At 40.3% G+C, this 23,607-nt stretch overlaps 1 protein-coding gene across 1 annotated transcript in view; it reads right to left on the minus strand.

The window, feature by feature from the left end:
* LOC115411083 (phenylalanine--tRNA ligase, mitochondrial-like) overlaps nt 1-22,753 on the minus strand; it is a 47,745-nt gene extending 24,992 nt beyond the window's left edge. The window contains exons 1-3 of the mRNA XM_030123024.1: nt 22,732-22,753; nt 21,557-21,717; nt 11,681-11,832 (exon numbers count right to left, since the gene is read on the minus strand). Coding sequence (XP_029978884.1) covers nt 11,681-11,832; nt 21,557-21,717; nt 22,732-22,753 — 335 coding nt within the window. The remainder of the gene's footprint in view (nt 1-11,680; nt 11,833-21,556; nt 21,718-22,731) is intronic.
* Nucleotides 22,754-23,607: the final 854 nt, after the last annotated feature.

Consider the following 23,607-nt stretch of genomic DNA (forward strand, 5'->3'; position numbering starts at 1 on the left):
TCAAACCAAACTCATACATATTGTGAATGGAATATTTGAGATGGATATTCTGACCCAGGGGTCTCAAACTCGCGGCCCGGGGGGTCAATTGTGGCCCGCGGGATGATATTTTGCGGCCCCCCTGTTTGACATCAAAGTTTAGTGTTAGCCCACACATAGTTCTCAAACGCACCTTTTTTCTGGATCTTGCCAAGCTTTTATTTTATCTTTTTTTTTTATTACTGAGGGGCTACCAAAGATAGTCTACTGACAGCTTCTGGGGGCGTTTTGTTGTCAACAGTCGTCAAGCTAGCCAACCCCGAAGTACCCTGGGGAAGTATGAATGTTAGTCATTGGGTACGGTAACATGATGTTCTTTAAATCCGATTTATTTTTCCAGAAGAAATTAATTCGGAACTAAAGTATTTTCTCTTCTGTTTACATGGAAATGTTAAACCCGAATAAAGGTTTACATGAGGTATTAATGAGGTAGATAAGTGAGCTAAAGGGTTTGCGCTGCAGTGCTCACGTTGCCTTGTTCTCGCCGACCTTCCTTTACCGTTTTAGCTTTGCATTAATTTTTATTTCCCAAGATTTTATTAGTGCAGTAACATAAGTCACATCACCATGATTTGAGCCTCAGTTTGTGATCATATCGACCCCAGCGGACTAAAGGAATGATTAGGGAGAACTGAATTTACCAAAATCACTCATGAAATACTACCGATCACCCATGAAAGCCTGGCTACGTCTGACCTGAGGAATGAAGCGATTATGCTAAACCAGGCTAAGCTAAGCTAACGGAAGGGCTGCGAGAACAAGGCAGTCGGAGCACTGCAGTTCAAACTGTTTAGCCCACTTCTGGAGCTCATTAGTGCATGACAAATGAATGAATAAAAAAACAGGTGATGAACTGTTCCTTCAGAGTTTTCCAGGCTGGTAGATCCCATCAGAATAGAACGCTTTGGGAAGACTAGACTGCAGTGCATATTCTTCCACCAGCGCAGAATGTGTGCGTCATCGCCACAGGACAAGACACTGAGCATGTGCAGAATGGCAGGAATAAAGTCCAAACAGAACTAGAAGCACTCGGAGAGCGCAGACCTCCGCCAAGGCTGATCAGTGGCCCCCCCCGTGGGCCCCCCCCCCCCCCGATCACCACCAAAATTTAATCATTTCTTCCTTATCCCATTTCCAACAAACCCTGAAAATTTCATCCAAATCTGTCCATAACTTTTTGAGTTATGTTGCACACTAACAGACAGACAAACAAACAAACAAACAAACAAACAAACAGACAAACAAACAAACAAACAGACAAACAAACAAACAAACCCTGGCAAAAACATAACCTCCTTGGCGGAGGTAATAAAGGCTTTACATGTCCAAGGAAAAATTTAGTTCAGAATTAAAAGGGGATTAAACCACTGACTTTATTTGGATTTAAATTTAATCCAAACTATTCTTTTTCAACTGGAATAAGGCGTTTCATGGGCATCTGAAATAGGATCTAACGTTTATTCAGGTTACACCAGGAATAAAAGTTGTCATGGAAATGCACGGACTTAGTTGAAACATATTCTGGAGTCAGACAAAATGGATGGAAAATATATGGTGTCACCCAGTTTCCAGTCAAGTCTCTCACAAAATGTGCCGTGAAGAGAAAGGTTGGCAACGAGCACAGGCAATTTGAGGAAAAGTGGGAGACGGAATATCTTTTTGTTGAGCACAGGGGCACCGCTACATGTCTGACGTCAGTACTCAACTAGACATGCTGAGGAGTTTACAAAATACCAGGGAGATGAGAGAAAGAAGCGGGTAGCCAAGTGTCTATTGAGGCAACAAGATTTATTCAAGAAAGTAAAGAAAACGAAGCAGCGGTGGAAGCTAGCCACGTGGTGAGTGAGATGACTGCTAGGGTCACAAAGACATTCAAAGAAGGCCAGTTCATCCAAAAGTGCACGTTACTATCTGCAAGTAAGTAAAGAAACCCTTTTTTTGTGGAATACCTAATGTGGCCCAGCCTGACCCAGACTCTACCTCCAGCGGCCCCCCAGGTAAGTTAAGTTTAAGACCCTTTTCTGACCCACAGACTGACGACTCCAGAAGAGCAGTGTCATGATAAATGAAGAAAGGACAGTTTTCATTTCAGCGTCAATTACTAAAACCTATTGTTAGTCACAAAGGTTTTTTTATGGTCAGTGCATCCCAAATGTCCCTCATGTTTGTTTTGTATTCTACAGAAATCAAACAATAAAAATAAAGTGGAAAAAAACAAAGAATTCCATCAAACCCTTGGCCTGTTTCTGCTGTTTCTTCAGTATCATCCAAACGAGGCCTCAGATACAGAAACACCTCCTCCTCCTCCTCCTTCTTCTCCCCGGGGAGCTGTGAGGAGGAGGGTGCTGTCAACATGATTGACAGCTCTGTCAGCTTATCAAATTAGCGCCGGCTGAGTCGCGGCTGACAGCGTTACCGACCAATAAATGCAGATTTGTGGGAATCATAGCGAGCCATCAGCTTTGATTTGCTGCTACATGAGATGTTTATGGAGCAGCAGAGAGCGGGCGGAGAGACCATCACAGCCAATGGGGATGAGGAGAGCGAGAGAGCCGCTTTGTTTTCCATCCCTCTCTCATTCGATTAACTTTAGAAGTACTTTGGAGGAGAAAATATATTTGAGAGGCTGCAGTTTCCGGCAGCTTTAGTGGGTTTTAGATCAATTTACAGCCATAATGCACATTATGGTTTGTTTGGACTGTGCGCTCATAAACTTGACGACAAACAGCACTCTGAAGACCTGAACTCCACTTCCTGTCTGATGGAAACACTCAGCGGTTTTACCTGGCGTCCGTCGACCTGTTGCAGACGGTTTACGGTCACGTGACCCACCCCCACCGGGCGGAGTCGAGTTAATCACCAGCAGGTGATGAGTTTTAACGGTGATGGGACCAAGGTTCTAATAGTTTTGGATTTTTCATTATAGTTTAGTTTTATTTAGGTTTGACTTTTTTTTTCCTCTAATAGAGTGTATGCACGTGACATCACCGCTAGCGGAAGTTACCGCGGTTCCGCGCACTGAGTGTCAGAAAGAGGGAGATGAGTGACAGCGTTGGCTTCAATCCTGTCTAAACTGAAGAACAATATTGAATAAAAAATGGGGCAGAGCTGTTGTGAGACTGATTGAATGAACAGGTTCTTAAAGCAGTGGGAGCTATCGTTTCACAGACACCGAAAGACGAAGAAAAGAGAAGGAGATGGATCCACAAATCCAGGGAACCAAACCTAGATCTGTGGATCCTGTTTGGTGTCAGCTAACATTCATTTCTGCTGTATTTTTGGGTCCAATCAGACCTGAAATGACCTATTGTTTGGCTAACGTTCCTTCTTAGTGCAGCTCTTGGTTTCATGATCAGATCTTTCATGGTTTTTGTCTTCATTTTGTGATTGTGAACCTTGTGCTCCTACATGATTAGTAAACTACCTGAAACTGAGGCCAACCTAGTTTTACAAATACGGGGGAACTGGAGAATAAAGCTACGACGGAGTATTAGGACCACAGAAGGAAAGAAAAACACTGGGCACTACGAGTATAAAGTCATAAAATATTGATATAAAACCCGTAATTTTATGAGAATTCGAAGAAGTCGAATACAAAAAGAATCACAATGTTATGATATTAAAGTCGTCATATTCTGACAATAAAGCCATAATATTACCAGAATAATGTGTTAATTTAAACCAGGTGGTGTAAATCTGCTAATTTCCCAGAATCCAGTGGTGCCCTGCTGGTCCACAGCAGTAGTATCTGTGTTGGATAAAGGACTGGATCTGAACTAGACTCAGTAAATCTGCTCAGTCCCAGTAGATCATGCATATATTCACTGGGGTCAGTCCACGCTCGACTGGAAATGACCTTTGGATCAGCTGGTTCTGGACCCTAGTTTTGGACCCTTTGGATCAGCTGGTTCTGGGCCCTAGTTTTGGACCCTTTGGATCAGCTGGTTCTGGTCCTAGTTTTGGACTCTTTGGATCAGCTGGTTCTGGTCCTAGTTTTGGACCCTGGTTGTCAGTCCTGATGAAACCATGTATATTAGTTTCAGGTCCAAATAGCGCTGATCCCCTCCCCCCTGGACCAGGTCTGGATCCTCCATGTGTGTCCACATGTCAGTGTTCATGAACCACTTGTTCTTTGGTAGCTCATACAGATCCATGTCCAGTCCAACTGTCCTTCATTTAATTTCAGATTTGACATTTCCCCTTTTCTCTGGCTGTGTTTACTGCTATACTCCGTCATGTTGAACAGGTTGGTTTAAGACACTCAGTCTGACTGAGAAGGGCGTGGCCTGGGGGGGGGGGGGGGTGACATATGTGCAGACCCTGTATTCAGTTCGTTTTAATTCATTTTTTGAGCAGATTTGCTAGTTTTTATTGTTTTTTGTTATTTTGTAAATGCTTAGTTTTAGTTTAGTTTTAGTTTAGTCGTCTCTTTTCTCTTCTTCTCTGTCGTCGTATTCAAATAAATCCCAGACAGGACTCTGCTGTTTTCTCCCAACTTTAGTCTCCATGTTTCCAGGTAGAGTGGGGACCAGAAGACGACTGGAAACCACAAGTGACGGACCGCTAAATATCATATGGTGCTGCTAGCTAAAATTGCTTGAGGGAAATAAATTGATTTCGTATCAATCCGACATTGACAAAGACAAAATCGAAGGGAATTTAATCCCTAATTTTTATCCGTTTTAGTTAGTTTTGTAAACACACAATACAGTTTCAGTTATCTTTTTTCTTTTATTTATAGTTTTTATTTACTTCAGTTAACGAAAATGTTTTGTCAATTCTAGTTTTCGTCATTTCGTTCGTTTTCGTTAACGATAATAACCTTGGATGGGAAGCGGCGGTGATATCCTGTAACGTAGGACGGAGCGCCGCTTTATGCTTCCTCATCAGCTTTTTTGGACGCAGCCAGAGCCGTTAGCAGAATTTAATATGCTGAGTAATGACAGCAGAGGCAGAGCGACTATCAGTCACCGCCGAGGAGGAGGAGGAGGAGGAGGTGCTGAGGGAGGCCAAGGAAGTCGACGGGGGAATAGAATCACCGTCATCTTTTAGTAACTTTCAGAAAAACGCCTGTTAACGACAAAAACGCACCGCGTTCATCACTTAAAGGATCAGTTCCACACGTCCTCAGGCTTCAACAGAACATCCTGTTAAACTACGGGTCATAAAGGCCCACTGACAGCGGCAGAAAAAAGACAATTACTTGGACGACATCACTTTTCAGAAAATATGACACTGAGATTGTAATATGTATGTGTGAAATTATCCATCTCTGACTACTTTTCAAACCGTTTCTAACTGACACTGTTCAGAAATTTCACAGAACTGTTGCTCGGTTTGGTTCGGTTCAGGTTTAGACCTGGTCTGTCAAAATGAACGCGTTAACGCAGATAATCCATCATCAAAAGGCTGCACGATTTTGGCCAAAAATAAAATCCTGACTTTTTTCCTCTAAAAACTCGGTTTGGTTTAAAACTGTAAAAGACAACAGAAGTCAGTGTGTCGTTTTTGTGAGCAGCCCTCAAATCTGTGATGGTATCATGTGATGGTTCACAGAAGAGACACCAATGTAAGTCAGTGACAGGCATCAGTCGTGTGTGTGTGGTGTGTGTGTGTGTGTTGTGGAGTCTGACCACCGTAACAACCACTGAGAGCCAGGACCCACCGTCTGCACCTGGTCACAGACCGGCGGTGTGTTCACCTGGGGCGGGCTGCAGTCTCTTCTCCTGGCCCTGGTGAACAGACCGGGTACTGGTGTAGGACTGGGTCCTGTCCACGGTAGCTCCTTGTCGTTCAGTGTTTTCTGTGGAAGTGACCTCTACATGTAGAGGCGTGTGATCTGAAAGGGGGGGGGCTTCCATGTCTCGGCCAGGGGGGAGTTCGGGGGGTCGGGTGGTTTCTTATCATACTATGGGGGGGAGGGGTACAGTAGCGATCTGTGTCGCTTGTACTTCGCAGAAGTAAAAGGTAAACTTAAGGCACATTTCCTTTTCTCTATCTCCTGAATCTTCTCAAACTTTCATTTGAGGTGAACAGGACGTATTATACTTATGACGTTTGTCCTGTTCTATTATATTAGACTTATGTAGAATATATAATAGAACAGGACGTTTGTCCTGTTCGAATGATGGGTTTGTACAGATCTTCCAGTTTGTATGTAATCTGGAGTTCGTAGACATGCTTCCTCCATGAGTGTCTACAAACTCCAGATTTCGCACAAACCCATCGTTCGTAAGAATCTTTGTCACCCTCGGCATTAGCGCTGTTTCCTTGAAAATGACAACATCTGGTCTCAGAAATTGAAAAAAAAAAACCCAGGCATTTTTGGTCCAATTTGTCATTTATGGTCGGGTACTAACTTCTTTTTTGTTATTAGAAAGAGAAAACGAAAATCAATCAGTTTTTTAAATTTGGGTCTCTGTTTTGACACTGAAAAAGAAAAACACCTTGAAATTCAATTTTAATTCTATTTTGAAAGGAAATTCAATTAACCACTAGTTTTTCTTTTGTTTCTAAGCAGAATTCAATAAAGGGGTGAAAATGGTTTATTGAGCTGTAATGTTGGACTTCCTGTTGGTTTATTGGTTCATAGTTTAGAGCGTCGTCGTTCATCTGCATCCGATAGATATGAAAGTCACCTGTTTTGGGGCTGGATGTCGTGGTCGTTTACGTGTGGTCTTTTTTTTTTTATCCTCAGTTTATTGTTTTTTTGTTTTTTCAGATCGATGCATTTGAGCCAAAGCGACAAACCAGTGTTTGAATCCGAGGCTGAAGAGGAGGACGAGAGAGGACGAAGAGGAAGAGGAGGACGACAGAGGCGAAGGTTTGCAGGAAAAGGTGCAATGCAGGTATTTTATGCGCCACTAATTTAAGGAGTGATCAGGGTAATTAGAGACGCCGCTGAGCCTCCCGTCAGCTCGTCATCATCATCAGGAGTTAATGCCTGGGTTTGGAAACTGGAGACAGAAACATCACCAGAAGAAATGACAGAGGGCTGGGGGTGCTGCGGGTGGGGGGGGGGGGGGGGGGGCACTAAGGTGCAATGCAGGCATTTTGCAGCATGGATTAGAGAATGAAAACCTGTCCCCCCCCCCCCCCCCAACCCCCGTCGACGACGAGGAAGAGGAGGAGGAGGAAGAGGGGAAAGACGCAGCAGCCACATGCATGATGAAGATGATGATGACAAAGACGATGAGGATGAGGATGATGATGATAACGATGATGACAACAAAGACGATGACGATAATGATGAGGATGATGACAAAAACGATGAAGATGACGATGACAATGATGACGAAGATGATGACAACAAAGGTGATGATGATGATGATGAGAATGATGATGATAACGATGACGATGAGAATGATGATGATAATGATGACAACAAAGATGACAATGATGAAGATGATGACAACAAAAACGATGATGATGAAGACGACGACAATGATGACGACAAAGATGACGACAACAAAGACAATGAGGATGATGAGAGAATGATGATGATAATGACAACGACAAAGACGACGATGATAACAATGACGATGAGGATGATGATAATGATGACGACTACAAAGACAATAACGACGATGGTGATGAGGATAACAATGACGACGACAAAGACGACAATGATGACAACGACGATGATGAGGATGATGATAACGACGATGAGGATGATGACGACAAAGACAACGATGACAATGAGGATGATGAAAACGATGACGACGAAGATGATGATGGGTCAGGTTTAATAAATATAACTGATGTTTCTATTGAGTTCAATCTTCAGCTGCTGTTTATTCAGTTTTTATTCAGTTTTTATTCAGTTTTTATTCTGTTTTCACTGACAGACAATAAATCAAATCTATGAGTTTTATTGTATTATTTTATGTTTTAATGTCATAATGCAGGGGTTTTGTGACAGAATTTCCACTTTTTAACTTTAACTTTAGGTGTGACTTTCTCATATATTCAGGTTTCATCTCTTAGAGGTCTGTGTGATCATTTTTCTCTCATAAATATACGTTTTTTTTTTTCCATACAAATATGAGATTTAATATAAATTTGGATGTTTTGTGTTGTAATTTGCCTGTGTTATCTCATTCATGTGACTTTTTCTCTGGTCATTTGGACGTTTTATCTCTCATATTTTAGTTTTAGGTTTTTGTTTTATCTCAGAATCTGGAAGTTCTGTCTCATTATTTAGAAGGTTTTGTGCTCATTTGTGATAATTTATCTCAAAAACAAAGTTTTTCTTCTCATCAGTAAATGTTTCCCCCCCCCAGTTTGGACCTTCTCTTTCATAACTAACATTTTGTCTTATGAGTTTTTATCTAAATTTGCCCTTTTTATTTTGTAAATATGATAAATGAGGCCTTTTCTCTCATAACCTTCAGATTTTGTTTCATAAGTGTGAGTTTTTGTCTCAGTGTGGAACTTTTCTGCCATAAACTGGACTTTTAATAATAAATGTCAGTTTTTCCCCCCAATCTGGACAGTTATTTAAAGATTTTGTCTTTTAATACGGCTTTTTGTCACAGAATTCACTGGTTTACAGTTATAAGTTAGAGTTTTAACCTCATTTTTATCTCATAATTCTAACAGTATTTGCACTGTTCATCTCATCTGGGTATCATGTTCCTTTTTAATGAATGAGTTCATCCAAGCGGAGACATAGAAACTGAAAAATTAGTCTGAATTGTCCTCACTTGTACTTTGAGGTGATGAAATGAAACACACTGGTTTGAGAATCTGCATTAAAATAAACTGACGTGAAAGAGAATCCAGGTTTTATCCTGAGTCGGGCCCGTCCTATTAACTGGAACAGAGGTGGTGTGTGGTAATGTGTAAGTGTGTTTGTGTGTCTGTGTGAGTTTGTGTGTGTCCGTGTGAGTTTGTGTGTGTTTGTGTGTGCCTTTGTGTGTCTGTGTGAGTCTGTGTTTGTGTGTCTGTGTGAGTTTGTGTGAGTCTGTGTGTCTATGTGTGTCTGTGTGACTTTGTGTGTGTCTTTGTGTGTCTGTGTGACTTTGTGTGTGTCTTTGTGTGTCTGTGTGTGTCTGTGTGAGTCTGTGTGTGTCTGTGTGTGTTTGTGTGTGTCTGTGTGAGTCTGTGTGTGTTTGTGTGTGTCTGTGTGAGTCTGCATGTGTCTGTGTGACTTTGTGTGTGTCTTTGTGTGTCTGTGTGAGTCTGTGTGTGTCTTTGTGTGTCTGTGTGAGTCTGTGTGTGTCTTTGTGTGTCTGTGTGTGTCTGTGTGTGTCTTTGTGTGTCTGTGTGAGTCTGTGTGAGTCTGTGTGTGTCTTTGTGTGTCTGTGTGAGTCTGTGTGTCTGTGTGTGTCTGTGTGAGTCTGTGTGTGTCTTTGTGTGTCTGTGTGTGTCTGTGTGTGTCTGTGTGAGTCTGCATGTGTCTGTGTGACTTTGTGTGTGTCTTTGTGTGTCTGTGTGTGTCTGTGTGTGTCTTTGTGTGTCTGTGTGTGTCTGTGTGTGTCTTTGTGTGTCTGTGTGAGTCTGTGTGTGTCTTTGTGTGTCTGTGTGAGTCTGTGTGTGTCTTTGTGTGTCTGTGTGAGTCTGTGTGTGTCTTTGTGTGTCTGTTTGAGTCTGTGTGTGTCTTTGTGTGTCTGTTTGAGTCTGTGTGTGTCTTTGTGCGTCTGTGTGCGTACAGCGGGGAAAAAGGTCACTATTTAAAAGACATTAAGATGGTGAAAGATGAATAGAGTCGTATTTTTTACTCACTGCAGGGCCTCGTTCTCTCTAATGGCCGATGTCGGGGGGGGGGTTGTGTGTCGCCGTTAAAATATGTTAACGCAGGTTGGTGCCTCTAGGCTCCGCCCACCGCCGCCGCTGCCTGTTAGACCAGTGAACACAACCCTCCTCAGATGGAAATGATTGTCCTTTTATTTTCCTTCATGCTTTGTGTCGTCTCTGTTTAATCACAGACTGAAGAGCGTCAGAAGATTTTCTACACATCGTTATCGACAGGATACTGATGTGTTTGTGTCGTAAAACAGAAAAAACACTGCTGGTGTAATTACACATTATTTCAGCTGATTCAGCTTTAAGGGGGAAAACTTTAAAGGTCAACTCAATTTATTATCACTGTAGGGAAATTCAGCCTTTTCCATTTTACCCATAATGAACACAGCCCCTAGCATTAGCATTAGCATGAGCAATTAGCATTTTAGGAGCAGTGACCTCCCATTAAAGGCACGACTGATTTGCCTTGGCGGAGGTCTGCGCTTTCCGAGTGCTTTTCTAGTTATTACAGCATTATTCAGTAGTTTTAAATAGTTTTCTGCTGTTTTCTGCTGCAGTTCAAGAACATTAAACCAATAGTAACATTTGGACGAGACAATTGAACAGACATAATATTCACTCAGTTAACGATGAATAATGTGAATAAACTGATGTATTGCTGCCTTCCAGTCCCACCCATAACTCCTGTTTTTCCATCCTTCTACTGGTTGTAAATGCACTGGAATGTCAGTCAAACCTGTGACTTCCACCCGTGAACTTGTACAAGATCCATGTTCTCCAGTTCCGAGTTCTGATGTCACGTAGCAATGGCGCCCCCCATGGATGTGGTGTTTATGCCGATTTAAACAAGGTATTGCTCTGATGTTATTTATCTGCAATTGTTTCGTATAATCAGCAGCTGCTTCTTGTTTGCTAGTTTTCAGTCCAATGAGTGCAAGAATAACTTAATACCAAATATGAATCCAAATATACAAATAACATCAAAGGTAGAACAGCTTCTCTTGGCTTATGCACTGTTTTTCCTCCTCTGTTTCCCTCAAATAAGCAAAGAGCTTTGGCGATAGAAACGATTGTAAATGAACATAACGTACGGTCCGATATGCTGGTTTGTTTACATCTATCTCCCACAATTCCTTGCGCTCAGGCAGTTTGGCGTGACTTGCCTGGAACGTTACAAATTCGTGAGTTGTGGTTTGAAGTCGTGACTTACGGGCTCAAAAACCGGCCTGGAACGCAGCATAACTTCATAAGTCGAGAGCAGGAAGCTCCTCCCACTCAGGACCGGGATGATGGACCAGTTTTATCTCCAGACCGACCCTCCTCGTCCTCATCACCAGTTCAGGCTTCAGTTTTCTATTTTTGTGTCTGTTAAATAATTTCCTTTATAAAATAAATTCCTTTCCACGGCTTTAGCCAAACAGTGTAAACAGAGTCTGTTTATTGTGCGACTGTGTGTGCTTTACTCTTTTATATTTTACGTATTTAACCTTCATTTAACCAGGTAAAGACCAGGCTAACAGGTCGGCAACACATCATCAAATAGTTCAATTTAAAATAATAAAATAAGCCACAGGGCAGAGACTGTCAATAATTGGATATTTTAAAGTGCAGTTGTTGAAGTCGAAGTAACATAATTATAGTATGGAAAAAGTTCCAGAGAAATGAGTTTAGATATTTTCAGAGTACTCCAATCAACACTGAATCCGGGTTTTCCCAGTTCAATCTGACTGAATAATCTGATAACTCCAGAAATCAGATAAAGATCGCAGTATTAGTGTGACCGTAAACGGCTCCACATTAAAAGCCGACCGTATAAACTCTACAGCCTGTGCAGTAGACTACAGTGTCATCTGCGTACAAGCGTCACATGACATTCAATGGCTTGTTTTCCTACTTTGGATGCGTGAAGTCATCCACCAGCGACACTTTCTCCACCAGGTCACCTCCGACCGACCGGACCAGCTCGTAGAAGTCGTTCTCGGTGAATCCGTCATCCGGCAGCCAGAAGGAGATGTCGTTGTGGAGGGGGGGGTATTTACTGAGAGGCTGCAAATACAACACAAAACACAAACAACATTATGACACTGCTATAGGATGTGGGAGGGGTTTATTATGATGCTGTTAGTGGATGTGGGTGGGGTTTATTGTGACACTGTTATAGGATGTGGGAGGAGTTTATTATGACACTGCTATAGGATATGGGGGGTTTAGTATAATGCTGTTTGTGGATGTGGGCGGGGATTATTATGACACTGTTACAGTATGTGGGAGGGGTTTATTATGATGCTGATCATGGATGTGGGCGTGGCTTTTTATGACACTGTTATAGGATGTGGGAGGAGTTTATTGTGATGTTGATTGTGGATGTGGGCGGGGTTTATTATGACACTGTTATAGGATGTGGGAGGGGTTATTATGACACTGCTATAGGATAAGGGAGGGGTTTATTTTAATGCTGTTCATGGATGTGGGCGGGGATTATTATGACACTGTTATAGGATGTGGGAGGGGTTTATTTTGATGCTGTTAGTAAATGTGGGTGGGGTTTACTGTGATAAAAATCACACCCACATCCACAAACAGCATTATAATAAACCCCCCCCCCATATCCTATAGCAGTGTCATAATAAACTCCTCCCACATCCTATAACAGTGTCACAGTAAACCCCACCCACATTTACTAACAGCATCATAATAAACCCCTCCCACTGTTATAGGATGTGGGAGGAGTTTATTATGACACTGCTATAGGATATGGGAGGGGTTTATTATAATGCTGTTCGTGGATGTGGGCGTGGTTTTTATGACACTGTTATAGGATGAGGGAGGAGTTTATTGTGATGTTGATAGTGGATGTGGGCGGGGTTTATTATGACTGTTATAGGATGAGGGAGGGGTTTATTAGTGGATGTGGGCGGGGTTTATTAAAGATGCTGTTAATGGATGTGGGGGGGGGTTATCATGACACCGTAACAAGATGTGGGTGGAGGCTATTTTGTGACTGTTAGTGGGTGTGGTTTATATTATGCTGTTACAGGATGTGGGCGGGTTTCCAGTCAGTTATGGTTTCATCTTTTGCCCTTCTAAAACTCCGCCCACTCATTTCAATAAAACCAACACAGTGAATGAAAGTTGATTGTTTTATAAAGTTCACAAACAACAGCTGACGTCATGGAGGCTTTGTTTTATTTTTGATAATGTCTGCGACGTCAACAGGAACGGGAAGAAACAGGAAGTCTTGACATTTTGACATAATTTCTTGGTATTGTCACCCTTTGTTTCAACACAAAATGACCCCGAATAAGCTTAACATTGGTCAGACGATCATTACTGCTTTAAATTATGATCATTTAATCTTTTTTAGGTCAAGTCTACCACCACAAACTGTCAATACAATGAAAAAAACACGAAAACAAACAAAAAAATCACACATTTTCCTATAACTTTAAGCACTTCCTCTGGGTGTTCCAGTGTCTCGGCTGATTTAAAACTGTATAAATGATGCTTTTCTAAAACTGATTCATGGTTATTTTATGTTGACGTAACAGAAAACAGAAACAGAGGTAAACAGGTACTAAAACAAAGGGGAGAAAATAAATAACCTAAAGAGGAGCAGAGAACGTCAGCGAATGATAAGAAATGGATGAAATTTAAAGATTAAGATGCAGGCGACAGAAGCAGCACAAAGTAAAATATGCCGACAATAACACCATTAAACGTTCATCCAGGACAACAGAGGAAGCCCGATGTTTTATGCAGCGACCCCGAGAGGAATTCAGGAAATGAGTTTTAATTCCCAGAAACAAAGACAGGAGAGTTTTTTCATAAATATCTGCTTTTAGTTTTAACATTGGTGTTTAATTCACACACTTTTCTGACGCTTTTCGAACGTGAAGGAGGAGGAAAGAACAGTGGAAAGAGGATGTCGTTGATTTTCCTGATACTGAAATTTACGTCACATGGACCCAGTTCTGGTACAACTACCAGAGCGGTGGAGGAAAACAGAGTTGTGGACATTTCCATAGACTTCATTGTTAAAACATGGTGGTGGACGAAATGTGAACCCTACTCTGGTTACGGAGGCGCCGATAGTTCCAAACACTGAGTATGATGGATTCTAGAACAACATTCATTTCTAGTTCTGCTGATCTAGCAATTCCAGTGCAAGTTAATAAGATATCGCATCTTTCAAATTATCAAGTGTATTCCATATATTAGCAACATTTATGTTGCTAATTCTGTTTTCTTGGGTATGTGTTAGCATTTTTATACGTTATATCTGATATAACCATATGTTCAATTCTCAGCTGTCAGCTGATGTCATGTGATCATTAGTGTCATTTACTGTGGTAGAAATGTGGGTCCACTTTACCAGTTATTTTATTCTATTTGTAATTTATTAACGTTTCATAACTGTGTGATGACTGTACGTAGTTTTTTACCCTTGGCCACACTGGCTGCAGGGTATTGTCATCAGTTGGTCGTCCATCCGTCTGTCCACAAACTGGGCCATGTACTGATAAGTCAGGCCGATGGTTTTCAAGTGTGTGCATGTTATGTTTTGTCCTGCGCTCATTTCGTACTAAATTTAAAAACTTTTCAAAGTAATAAATGGAGCCTACCCGACGCCACTACTTTTACACCAATTATTTACATCAGGCGTCACCAATCCTGGTCCTCGGGGGCCGGTTTCCTGCATGTTTTAGATCAGGGCTGTCAAACTCATTTTAGTTCAGGGGCCACGTTCAGCTAAATTAGATCTGAAGTGGGCCGGACCAGTAAAATAATACATCATATATAACAATATGACATGATAATATATAAATAATGTCAATTCCAAACTTTTCTCGTGTTTCAGAGTAAAAAATTACTTACATTATGAAAAGGTTTACATGTGAATAATATGAACAAACGGAAAAAATAAGTGTAATTTTAACTATATTCTGCCTCAGTTTATCATTTACACATGTAACATTATAACTTACAGATCACAGTGGATCTACAAACACACACAACATTTAATAACAGACAGAATATTGTTAAAATTGTACTACTTCTCTTAAGACATTTCAGGTTGTTCATATTTGTTCCGGTTTATTCATATTTTTTGCAAAATTCTACTTGGTTTTAGTGTAATACATGAAAATATTTACATTTACAAAGAGAAAAATTTAGGAGCTGTCATTATTTATATGTTATTATGATAGGATTTGACTGGTTCTGACCCACTGCAGATGAACTGGTCTGAACGTTTAACCTGAACTAAAGGACTGTTAATATGTTAGTTGTAATTTTTGCATTTCACAAATCATCCCAAGGGCCGAAACGGGACCCTTTGGCGGGCCAGATTTGGCCCCCGGGACGTATGTTTGACACCTGTGTTTTACATGTTTCCTCTTCCAGCACACCTGACGGTCCTTCTCAGGCTTCTGCAGAGCTTAATGAAGGGCTTATCGTTTGAATCAGGTGTGTTGGAAGAGGGACACGTGTAGGAAACTGGCCCTCGAGGACCAGGATTGGAGACCCCTGATTTACATGGACTGACAGAATTAGTGGATCAGGGACTACAGGTCACATTAGCACTAGTGCTACAACCTGGCACACTACAGCTCTCCTTTTTAAGGTTAATGTTTACTGTGCACTGTCCCTGGCTAAATAAAAATACAATGGAAAATGGAAACAGGTATGAGACCGTTCACCTCAGTGGATGGTTTTGGGTCTTTAAGGGTTAAAATGGACTTTTTCATGTTAAAGGGGTTCAAAAGTCAGGCCTTTATAACAGACGACTGAGGAAGAGGAGGATGAAGAGGCGTCTGCATCGTCCAGATAAGTTTAATGTTTCTGTGGATGTTCAGTGGAAATTCAACACTGATACTGTGGTGGCTCTGAGTTGTATACAAACAAACACACACACACACACACACACACGCCACCACTCACTCGCCGTTTCCTGTTCGGCCTCGGTCGGTCACACTTCATTACCCCAGGATCCGCTGAGGCTGCGGAGGTTTAAGGGGCGAGGTGGAGAGTCTGTGCCCAGGAGAAGCGCACCGACCCTGGGCAGGATATGAGCCGTGCTCCCCTGGTCCCCCTGGAGGAACCGCTTCATCAATAAAACGGAGTGGAGACAGCCGCTCAGGAAGGGCTTCTCCCATTCAGGCCTTTCCCTTTTTTCCTTCTCATTCTTTTCTCACCTCTTCCTTCATCTATCACTTCTTTTTATTTTCTTCATCATTGTTTTGTTGTTTAATTTGGATCTTTTCTGCAGATATTCTTTAACTCTACATGTTAAATGTCACCAAAATGACATTATTCTATATATATTTAACATTTTCCCGATTTTTCCTACACTGTAAAAAAAATCTGCAATTTAACAGAATTTTCACTGTTTATTTTACAGATTTTTCCTGTATTTTTAAGATGGAAATATCAATGAATAACAAAATAGACTGTGATTTTACATGTCAAATGTAAAATAACATGAAAAAACTGTAACTGTGAAGAACCATAAAATTTCCAATTTTTAAAATATGTTTTTTCCACAGAAAATACAGTTAACATACATTTGCAAATGTATCATAATTTCACAAATATCTCTTGTCTATTTATGAGATTAACTGTTAATTTATATTTAAAGTTTGATACTGTAAAAAAAAATAGTAAAATGAGATAAAATTACTGATAATTATCCATTATTACAGGAGTATTAGTTCTTCGTCAGTTGAACCAGACTTGTTTGCTAATTGACAAATATCTTGTGTAATTACAGGTTTCACAACAAAATGTTGAATAAATGTATTTTTGTGAATGTATAACATGTATAAGCACTGATAAACTGTCCAAACAGTTTTTATCAGTGGATTGGACAACTGAGTCTCATTGAATATATTATATATATATATATATAATATATATATTTATTTATTTATTTATTTATTTTTTTAGTAATTTGATTGTTTTTACATGAAAATATTCTTTATTAACACTAAAAAGTAAAAAAAAAAAAAAAAAAAAAAAAAAAAGCAAATCTCATGTAAAGTTGGCAAAAAACTGTATTTTAATTATGGAAATTACTGTATTTTTATGAGGTGGTTATTTTCCGTTCTTAACAGTATTTTTTCGGCACCCCTGCCAGAATACTGTTTTTTTTAATGTTTTTTTTTTAATGTTTTTTTTTTTTTTTTTTTTCCAGTGAACCTTTTAAAACATTTCATTCAATATCTATCTATTTTATTCCCTCACATTCATCTGATTTTGAATTGATGTTGTTTTATTGCTATTAAGGATAATTATATGGATTACATTCTCACTGCTTAGGCTTGACGCTTCTGAATTAATCAGAAAATACACATTTGTCATGAATATTTCACACATTTATCTGCAGAGTTTGGGTTTGATCCTGGATTTACACATTTAATGCCTGATTATCAACACAGTGGAAGTGGAAGTCATTATTTAGCAGCGACAGCATTTATTAAAACATATTTATGACGGAACAGGAGTTCTGATCCTGACAGTTAGAGAAGGAGGCGCTGAGATATGAGACTGTTAGAACCATCACACTGAGGTCAACTTCCATCCAACCTGATCTGTACACACACACCACACACACACACACCACACACACACACCTACACACACCTACACACACACACACACACACACCACACACACACACGCACACACACTCACACACACACACACACACACACACACACACTCACACACACACACACCACACACACACACCTACACACCACGCACACCACCCACACACACACGCACACACCACACACACCACACTCACACCCACACACACACACACACACACCACGCACACACACACACCACACACACCTACACACACACACCACGCACACACACACACACACACCACACACACACACCCCTCCTCTTCTTCTAATTCATCCTCCTCTTCATCATCATTTCCTCTTTTCCTCTTCTTCTTCATCATCATCTTCTTTATCTTCATTACCCTTTTCCTCTTTTTCTTCTTCATCATCATCATCATCATCATCCTTTCCCCTTCTTCATCTTCTTCTTCATCTTCTTCCTCCTCTTCCTCTTCATTATCCTTTTCCTTTTTCATCTTCTTCATCATCCTCTTCTTTCTCTTCTTCTTTCTCCTCTTCTTCCTCTTCTTCATCTTCTTCTTCATCATCATCATCCTTTACCTCTTCCTCATTGTCGTCTTCTTCATCATCATTATCCTCTTCCTCTTCTTCTTTTTCATCATCCTTTTCCTCTTCTTCATCATCTTCTTCCTTTTCATCTACTTCCTCTCCATCATTATCTTTTTCCTCTTCTTCTTCCTCTCCATCATTATCTTTTTCCTCTTCTTCTTCCTCTCCATCATTATCTTTTTCCTCTTCTTCTTCCTCTTCTTCATCATCCTTTTCCTCTTCTTCTCCATCATCATCTTCTTCTTCATCATCATCCTTTACCTCTTCATCTTCATCATGTTTCCTTTTCTTCCTCTTCTTCTTCATCATCATCCTTTTCCCCTTCTTCGTCGTCTTCTTCATCATCATTATCCTCTTCCTCCTCACCATCCTTTTCCTTTTCATCTACTTCCTCTCCATCATTATCTTTTTCCTCTTCTCATCCTCTTCCTCCTCTTCTTCATCATTCTTCTCCTCTTCGTCCTCACTATCCTTTCCCTCTTCTTCATCTTCTTCATCATCCTGTTCTTTCTCTTCTTCTTCCTCTTCATCATCTTTCTCCTCTTCTCTTCTTCGTCATCCTCTTCTTCTTCCACTTCATCATCATCCTTTTCCTTCTCATCTTCTTCTCCATCATCATTATCTTCTGTTTCTTCATCATCATCATCCTTTTCCCCTCCTTCATCTTCTCATCATCATCATTCCTCTTCACTCTTCTTCTTCTTCATCCTCCTCTTCTTCCTCCTCCTTCTCTCTTCTCTGCCCTCCAACAGTCACTTAAATATTCTTCATTTGAAGACGATCGGCGACAAACCCATCTTCATCATGGACGGAGTCACCGCTGTGTGAACCTGCTGTGGTGGTAGTAGTGGTGTGTGTGTGTGTGTGTGTGTGTGTGTGTGTGTGAGTGTGTGTGTGTGGTGTGGGTGTGTGTGTGTGTGTGGGGGGGCTTCAGGGGAAACGAGTGCGAGCCCCCACTGTTCAAATGTTTAAAACATGAGGCTAAAGGCAGGAACTCACACCAGAGTCAGGACAAAGAGGAGAAATGTGGAGGTGAATACAAGATCACAGTGTGGAGTGATTCAGACCAGCAGATGAGTCTGTGAACGGTCATGTGACGTCACCACCAAAACATGGGTGGAGTTCAGGTTCCGCACTCACACCAGTATGATCAGACCAGTAAAATAATACCAGCAGAACCGATAAATAAAGACAACTACAAACTGTTCTCTGTGTTTTACAGTAGTCACTTTTCCATCGGACATATGCGCAAAACTTTGCCGATATTTCAGTGGTTCTCCACCTTTTTTGGTTCGTGACCTCATTTTAACATCACATAGTTCTGGCGACCCCAGACATTCAAAATGGAGAAATGTTTTTTTCTAAAATTCATTTGTTTTTGATCCTGTAATACGTTGCTATACTATTAAGGATGTAATGATTACCGGTATAACGATAAAAACCGCAGTAAAATGGCCAACGGTTAGTATTACTGTTTAAATCCTAATTATCGTGATAACTGTGTTTGAGTACCGCACTTCTCAGGAGAAAACGCCCATGTAAAGATCTGCTTTTATGTCAATATTTGAGTATAGTTTTAATTTATTACAATTTTAATTTTCTATACCTAATATTTGGAACCAATATTCACTTTTAAAGTCTTTGAAAAGGTTCGTTAAACATCTGTGTGTTATTTATGCAATAAATTATATACATTTTTCAAATTGGATTTTATATATTTTGTGTGTTTTTAGTCCTTTTGTGTTGTTATAGTAGGTTAAAGTGAAAAAAATAATAGACAGATGAGATAGAAAAACAGATACTGAACATGGGTATGGTAAACATTTGTTTATATAGTATATAAAGGCAAAATCAAAAGGACTGAAAAATGGACAAAATAGACTCAGACCACTAAGGGTTAATATTTGAATGTTTCTGCAACAGAAGGGACATTGTACCAATTATTATTTTTTTTTTTTTTTTAAATAACACTTGGTTAAATTATTTCAGTGTGTGTATCAGTGCTTTTTGAACATTTTGAGCACAATTTCAACAATACCGTGATAATAATGGTAACTGTGATAATTTTGGTCACAATAACCATGATACGAAATTTTCATATCGTTACATCCCTATATATTATGTTGCAAATAATCGTTAATTTTAGACAACATTCAGGCTAAATAATGTATATTATTACAGATGCAGTGAATCCAGGTGTAGATTACTGCACAAAGGGAGAATTTTATTTTCCTTGGTCAGGATGTGTACAGCCAGTCCAGCTGTGATTTACAAGGAGGACAATTAATACTGAACAAACAAGAACTCAAACTAGAAAAGCGCAGACCTCTGCCAAGGCGGATCAGTGCCCCCCCCCCCCCCCCCCCAGATCACCACCAAAATTTAATCATTTGTTCCTTGTGCCAGTATCAACAGTTCCTGAAATTTTCATCCAAAACCCATCCATAACTCTTTGATCAGTCCACTGCTGCTGTTTCATGGTCCATCCAAGCCTCTTTCTGATTCTGAAGTCTCAGCGGTGGCTTCAGCTGCAACTGGACCCATCAGACCTGCAACTGTTCAGTCTGTTCAGTGTAAACTCTTCTCTCTTCCATCTCCTTCTCTTCTCTCTTCTTTCAGCTGTTGTCCTGTCAGTCTCCTCTCACTCCAGCTGTTTTCTGTCAGAAACTCTTCTTCTTCTTCTGTTGTGTCTGTGCTTCTTCCAGACCTCTTCTGTCTGCATTTCCAGTCCAGTTTCAGTGCCTTTGGATGCTGAAGGAAACTGGACTGACTGACACCTGGACTTTCTTGAACATTTCTCTGGAGGACACACCTCCATTTTTCACTCTTCTGATGCTCTGTTCTCTTCTCTGGTTAACTGCCTTTTCCTCTTTTCCATTTTTATAGTAACACACTCCTTTCTTCAGTCCAATCCTGTTCCAGTCCTGCTCCATGGGTCTGGTACCACAGTGTGTTCCACACTCCTGTTCTGCAGACACAGGGGGTTGAAGGAATTCACAAACGTTGGAACACCTGGAGAAAATGGTAGCACCAACTTTCCAGACTTGACCAACCTCCACTGCTGCAGAACTGCTTTAAGTTGTTAACCCATTTCTTGTTCACCTTTTTGTATAATTCTGAAATGTACATTATTTTTCAGTTTTGTTTAACCTTACCTTTTTTTTTATTTACCTCTGGCAGTTCACCACTTCCCTTTGTACCATTTCAAGCTGTTCATCGGACTGGAACTGCTGGAATTTCAATACAAAACTGGAAAAACTGGGGTATTCTAAAACTTTTGACCGGTAGTGTATATGACAAAATCTCATGACCATATAATCAACTGAAGTCATTATGTCAAGTTATGATTTTTTCAGCAGCAAAATAACACATGAAACAAAGTCTGCAGTTAAAGACACTGAAACTAACACTCTGGAGCAGAAAGACACTGAAGAATCACTACACAGCGAATAAAATAAACTCACAGACCGAAGGATATCGATGCCACAAACAGATAAACTCATGACTTCATCCAGATCGACCGACACATTCAGGACGTGAAATCTTTTTTTTTTTTTTTTTGGTACCTGGAAGCAGATGGGCTGATGGATGTCCTGGACTCTGAACTGTTTGAGGAAGCGTTCGTCCTGACTCCAGAACAGCCGGATGTCGGGGATGCTGTACAGAACCATGGCCAGTCTCTCCAAACCCAGTCCGAAGGCCCAGCCCAGTTTATTCCCCGCCCCCGCTGGAAAAACAGAAGAACCGACGGTTAGAAATGAAAGACACGACACATGTTTCAGGCACAAAAACCAACGAATGAACAGGAGTCGGTCTGTTTGGGTTTCCACCTCACTCCATAACGTTAGCATTTGTTTTTATCTCCTTACTTTTTCGTTTTCTTTCTTTCTTTTTGAGTCATTTTCACCTGGTTACACTGGAAAAAATCTGAATCTGACCAAATGTATTTTTCTCATTTCTCGTCCAAATATCTCATCACATTTAAAATCAGACAGAATCATCTGAAGAGGAACTTTTCAGTGAGATATAAGAACTGATTTACAGACTATAGATCTGGAAAATCTGAGTTCAAGAAATCTTACCAAGATAATTTTCACTTGTTCCATTGGCAGATTTTTTTTTTTTTTTTGCTAAATTCAAGCAAAAGAAATCTTGCATTAACCTTTTTTTTTTTTCCTCATTTTTATAGGGGCATTTTTTTCCAGTGCACATGTCGTCATACGTTTTGTTTTGTCATCTTTTGTTACTTTGTTTTCCCATTGTTTCTTTTTTTTTTTTTCTTGTTTTATCAGAAAAAAAAATCAGAAATCTGACTTTTTTCTCAGAATTCTGACTTTCATCTTAGAATTCTGACTTTAATCTCAGAAATCTGATGTTTTTTTCTCAGAATTCTGACTTTTTTTCTCAGAAATCTGACTTTTCTCTCAGAATAATAATAAAAAAAACATATTGGACCTGAATTTTAATGTTTCTTTTCCAGTGGCCCTAATCCTCTTCCGTAGTTTTGTCTCTTTGTCGTTGCTTTTTATTTTCCGTTATATTTTTGTTACGTCTTGACGTCGTTTATGTCTAGATTCACCTTTTACTTTTTGTTTTATCACATCTCATCTTATTACATCGTCTCATCGTGTCATTTTTATTTGACATTTATAATATTCATCTTTATTACAGGTTATTAAATTCAGGTTTCCCAACAGCTGGTGTGGCTTTGACCTGAATCTGGTTCCAGACTCAATCAAACCTCGTTTACAGGGTGAATTCATTGCTGCTGCTGTTGTTGGGTTTTTTGCTACAGACCCGTCGTACATGCACTGATTGTTCTTTCCTTTAACATGATGAAGACTGATTCCAAATAATCACATTTGCTGCTGCTTCGAGTCGCAGAGAATGGAGGAGAATTTCCCTCTCGGGCGATCGATGAGGAGTAAAAAATAACTGAACGAGAAGCTGAAATGATACGAGCGTGTGTGAAGCAGAGGGATAAGGTTGTATGGATTTATCGACAGCATTAAGTTGGAGTGTTGAATAAAACAGCGGTGTCCACACATGCTTTGTTTTCCACTCGGACACTTTCAGCTCTGCATCCATAACTATTTCATTTGGGCCCGAAAAACAACACAAACTGTTTTTATTTCAGCTTATTTGGATTTATATCTTGTTCACCTGCATTACTTTATCTTCCTCCTCATGACTTTTATTTCCTTTTCCTCACCTCGCGGCTTATTTCATCTCGTCGGCCTCAGGTATAACTTACATTTAATAGTGTTTTCAGCCGGTGTATAACTGTGATTTATTGTTGCACTTACACTTTGCCAAAAGAGTTCAAGTAAGGCAGGTTTACTATTATAACATGTGGAAATCCATAAGACATAAAGCATTAAGACCGGATGGAAAAGACACACGGGATGGTGTGAAAACACACATGAACGGGATACGAGAAAGAAAAACGACAAGAACGATGAAGACAAAATAAAAAAGGTCACATTAATAGAGGGTCTGCACGTGACGTCACCGCTAGCAGAAGTCACCGCGGTTCCGCCCACTGAGTGGCGGAAAGAGGCAGATGAGTGACAGCGTTGGCTTCAATCCTGTCTAAACTGAAGAACAACAGTGAATA

Source organism: Sphaeramia orbicularis, chromosome 20 (assembly GCF_902148855.1).
Source record: "Sphaeramia orbicularis chromosome 20, fSphaOr1.1, whole genome shotgun sequence".
Classification (NCBI taxonomy): Eukaryota; Metazoa; Chordata; class Actinopteri; order Kurtiformes; family Apogonidae; genus Sphaeramia; species Sphaeramia orbicularis.